Source organism: Sinohyriopsis cumingii, chromosome 15 (genome assembly GCF_028554795.1).
Source record: "Sinohyriopsis cumingii isolate HCF-2022 chromosome 15, ASM2855479v2, whole genome shotgun sequence".
Classification (NCBI taxonomy): Eukaryota; Metazoa; Mollusca; class Bivalvia; order Unionida; family Unionidae; genus Sinohyriopsis; species Sinohyriopsis cumingii.
Window position 1 is genome coordinate 149,386,543 of NC_142975.1, and position 4,982 is coordinate 149,391,524.

The 4,982-nt window shown below is 37.7% G+C and overlaps 1 protein-coding gene across 1 annotated transcript; it reads right to left on the reverse strand.

Annotated features, from left to right (window-relative positions):
• Nucleotides 1-392: 392 nt before the first annotated feature.
• On the reverse strand, nucleotides 393-2,422 carry LOC149783042 (uncharacterized). Its single transcript, XM_089934958.1, has one exon. It carries the CDS (start codon nucleotides 2,297-2,299, stop codon nucleotides 1,490-1,492), a length of 810 nt encoding a protein of 269 aa, XP_089791084.1. The 5' UTR covers nucleotides 2,300-2,422; the 3' UTR covers nucleotides 393-1,489.
• Nucleotides 2,423-4,982: the final 2,560 nt, after the last annotated feature.

Sequence of the window (4,982 nt, forward strand, 5' to 3'; positions counted from 1 at the left end):
TTGAACCCATCCACCCGCTCATCTATCCATTAATCCTTTCAAAATTATTAATTTAATGGACAACATGCCAGTAATATTCAAAAGAAAGTGGAAAAATAATTTAAAAAAATAACACCACAAGAACCACACAATAGTAGCAGCAACAACTGCTACTGCAACCACCAAGTGGTCAGGGGATGTAGAATTGACCCGATACAAGCAACCCGCCTGTCGTAAGAGGGGACTAATCAGGCGTGTTGCCTATTTTGTTCATACATACATACATACATACATACATACAGCGAGCAGTGAATTCAACCTCGTTGACTCCAGGACAGTGACAATGCAACATTGTCAGAAACCATACATAATACGTTTCCCGGATATTTTGCATTTATTGCTGGTTGAACATTTATTTGATTTAGATCATTTATGCAGTATAAATCGTTGAAATAAATGCATAGGTGCAAAATATTCATCAGAATGGTAGTAAAATTGTTTCTTCCTAATGAAAATTTTTCTGCACATTACTGGAACATTCTGCATGGTATACCCATTTTGTCTGCACACTACTGGTACATTCTTCATGGCATACCCAGTTTGTCTGCACATTACCGGTACATTCTGTATGGCATGCCAATTGTCTGCACATCACCGGTACCTTCTGCATGGCATATCCATGTTGTCCGCACATTACCGGTACATTCTGCATGGTACACCCATTTTGTCTGCACATTACCGGTACATTCTTCATGGCATACCCAGTTTGTCTGCACATTACCGGTACATAATGCATGGCATATCCGTTTTGTCCGCACATTACCGGTACATTCTGCATGGCATATCCGCTTTTTTCTGCACATTACCGGTACATAATGCATGGCATATCCGTTTTGTCCGAACATTTCCGGTACATAATGCATGGCATATCCGTTTTGTCTGCACATTGCCGGTACATTCTGTATGGCATACCCATTTTTTCTGCACATTACCGGTTCATTCTGCATGTGGGGCCCCGAGTGGCCGAGTGGTCTAAAGCGCTCACCGTTACGGATCACTGCCATCTCACCTCTATCTGCGTGTGTTCGAGTCTCGGGTTCGGCCTATGTGGGTATGTGAGAAAGCTTGCCAGTAGCTTCGCGTGGGTCGGTGGTTCTTTCCGGGGTTTTCCTGGGTTCTTCCTCCACCATTGATACTGGCCCCATGTATAGCCTATCATGTGCTGAAAAATGGCGTTAAACCCTACAACAACAACAACAACAACAAAAGAATCATTCTGCATGGCATATCCCTTTATTATTTTCTGTATTACACACTCGTACGAGCAAGTACAGTGACCTGATAGGCAAATCCAAAAAGCACATGTTAATGTGGACAGATCGTATAAAACCAACTACATACATTTCTTAGCGTCAGACTGCTTATTCACAATATTTCAAAGCATAATACAGCAACCAGATTTGGAGAATATTGATCAGATTATATAATCCGCTGAATTTTACGAATGAGACTATAGATTCTTATCTACTGTCAGTAGGTCGAGTGGAACACCTTCCAACTTTGACCATAATGAACGGATCTGATGAACAAGTTCATCCTGGTACATAAGTATTCTTGTATCTAGTACCTTAGTTCCCTCATGAGGTTTAAACCAGTTGCGGTAATGATGGAGTAACCCAACACTAGGATCAACAACATGGGAGTTTTGTCTTTTTTTATATTGCCAAATATCGTGAACCCTAATACTGACGGCATCGTTCACCTTTACTATGTATTTACTTCTCTGTCCATCAGGCAGAATTACGTTTTCTCTCTGAAGTTTTTTCAAAGTTACCAGACTATATCTGTCAATGTCATTAACATAACTTGCAGATACCAATGACTTATTATTGGCTCCACGATAGTCTGGCCAATCTTTACGGAAAAATGTGTGGCGAATAATATACCCACTTGCTTCTGGCAATTGTTTTAACATGTCCACCCATTTATAACTTCGGTTGCCTCTTGGAATTATAAATTCATCAACATCAACATTAATCAAGAACTTGGTGTAAGGCCTACTTCTATAAAGGCAATCGTTGAGAGCTGCTGTTTGACCGAAATATGCGACTTCAGGGGTTTTACCTGAAGGTGGCCATGTATCCACGTGCATGGGAAGCGACCATTGTACTACCTCTACTAAGCCTCGATCTGAATACAGTTTTATCACTTTTTGAATGTTGAATGCGGAAGAATAATTGTAGATGAGAAAGTAGTCCGCACCAAGAATTCTGTTGAGTTCTAGCCACTCAACTATTTCATAAGCCCTACTATAATTCATATTAAGAGGAGAAACACAAACAGTAAAATTTCTTTTGATCTGTTCCTTTTGCGTCCAGGGCTGTACTGGAAGACTGTTTAAAGGTTCCTGACATTTAGTTGTAACTATGGATACGGCATATGGTATAACATTGTTTGGCAATGGACACAAGAAATACACGTCTTGATACCTGAAGCAAGAAGAAAATATGCACCTTTACCTCAACATTTACATGTGATTCATTACATTTTACTCCACAGGAAAATAGAACATCGAAATAAATGACGGAAATGTTAGTACAAGAAAGATAGATCGATAGATAGAAAGATCGAAATGTTGAAAAATAAAATTAAAACTTGAGTGCAAACGTGACGATTAATAATGGGAAATACTTGTATCTTCTGATGCGGAAAACCGAATGCTTTTAATTTTTACGTTTATGTGCAAAAAACAAAAGCATCAAAAGAGAAATGCTTATTGAGCAAGAGAACACTGAAATTCCGTTAAATCAAACACTGAAACCCTCAAAAAATGAACTGTTTCGTCTTTTTAGATTCCGTCCAAACTGAAAGCCTTGCAAAACCTTAAATTTGTCAACCCGTTAATTTTGCTCATACCATCTTAAAACATAGTCTGTTCTGTTCCCAGGTCACATTGCTATTACTGGTCAAGAAAGAGTCCTTAGAAACTTATATTGATCGTAATATTGAAAATGATAATAAGTGTGTCTATGGACAACGGTACAAATACATTTCGAAATTGTTTGCTTAATTTGTGTGAAGCAACTGGATTGATACTTGGTACTTGTATGCTTCTTAAGGCTCGTGATATTAATAAATTTGCCGTCACAGATCCTCTTGCACGTATTGTTGTATGTTTTACTTTATGAAAGTACTGCTTTCCGACTTGTATGTCCATTATATTACAATTCCTTTATGACCATTCATCAGCAGAGTTTGCTTTAAGATGTAGAGCGTTTACTTCTCATTACGTGAATAATCACTATATTAAAATTAGGTACAAACAGGATACACTTGTGGCTGCCACATTTCTAGAAATTTGGAAAATATCAATAATAACTAAGCTCCTTTTGTCTACTGTTAGCAAGTATTTCTGCTCATGATGTTAGTAGGAATAGCCGTATGGGAGTTTACAGACATTTAAAATGACCTTGGAAAACCGTATTTTGATATGTTATATAGAAGTCTTCGGCAGTGCTCGTTTTACAGACTAAAGGAACAAATCAAAGAAATTATGTTTTTTAAGTCAATCAAGGGATATCTACAAGCACAATGTGGACCAATTAGCAATCTGTCGCAACACTTTGAGAGACAGGATATGTTGCTCGAGGTTTGGAGGAAGAAAAAAAAGCTTGAAAGAAATGTATAAGAAAGGCAAAGTTGCAATATAAAAAGAAAGTAGTGTTGAGTCATTTTACCTTTTAGAAGATCCATCTGCTATCAGTGTTGTTTTACCCTTTATTATCGCGAGAAAATGGTGTTTTGAATGTGTCGTACTAAACCATAAATGGCAGAAAATTAATTGAAATCCGTCCTCTCCAAGACCAATTAAACGAATGTACGGTTTCTCGTCAATCTCGTCGTAATAGGCCGAGAAAACAAACATCCTGTTTTCGTTTTCTACTGGAAGCCATTTTTGTTCGTCTGGGAAGTTTAGCGGTGGCACAAGTCCAGGACACTCAGAGGAAACATTGCGTGTGTGGTCGGATTTATAAGGTGATGTATTGTTTAATTCTGAACTACCAGTGTGGTCGGATTTAGGAGGTAGCGTATTGCTTAATTCTGAACTACCAGTAGAGGACTGAAATTGTCGCCGCATAATCTGCATTTCATTCGCAGCTTTTCCAGCCATGATAGCAGTAGAAACATGCACTTGTGGAGAGCCTCTTGGGTCCATGAATAATGAATAACTCATCCAAAAAGATATGGTCGTTACGATTACTATGAAAAAAGTAACTGCAAAGTATTTCCTTCTGATCCACATTTTCCGATTTTACTTCTGTAGCTTGAAAATAAGTTGAGTTTTGAATTTGGAATGAGCTAGCAACCTAGAGTATATATCCTAGCGCATGAAAAGTGCTCCACGAAATGGGTTGAAAATTAAACCATTTATTTAGCGTTCATGCTGTCTCCTGGATCATTCTTTAGTCTTATTTAGACTGAATCCAATGATCCACAATATTCAACGTCTGCTTCTATGACCTTGAAATACCTGGATACCAGCTACAACACGGAGCCATTTTATATATCTTGAAAAACGTCCAGTCCAAAGGAAGCCAATTTCTATATCCTGAAACGAACGTCGAATCATTAATCATTTATATAAAATAAAATTAAATTAAAATGACAAAGATACTATGGTAAGACAAAGTGTCCATTTTTTCCATGGCCTCAAGGATGTGTGTTTACGCTGCGAATTATGTTAAAATGTCTGTAAAGAAATCTCAGAAATATACCGAACAACTTTTATGAAAGTTTCATGGAGTAAAGATCGACTATGTTAAGCATGATCAGTCACGAAAACCCCTGCTATTTCAACTTTCATGAAATCGTTTTAAAAACGTTGTGATGAAAATGAGAATAAAACGTTCACTCCCATTTAACAGAATGCAATTTGATCATTTTGATGTGGCTTACTTTTCTTTACATTTTAGCAGATAATGCCTGACTACATGCTGAAAAAT

Bases quoted from the DNA above. Each gene is read 5' to 3' on its own strand.
- LOC149783042 (XM_089934958.1), bottom strand. From the start codon at position 2,299: ATGAATTATAGTAGGGCTTATGAAATAGTTGAGTGGCTAGAACTCAAC.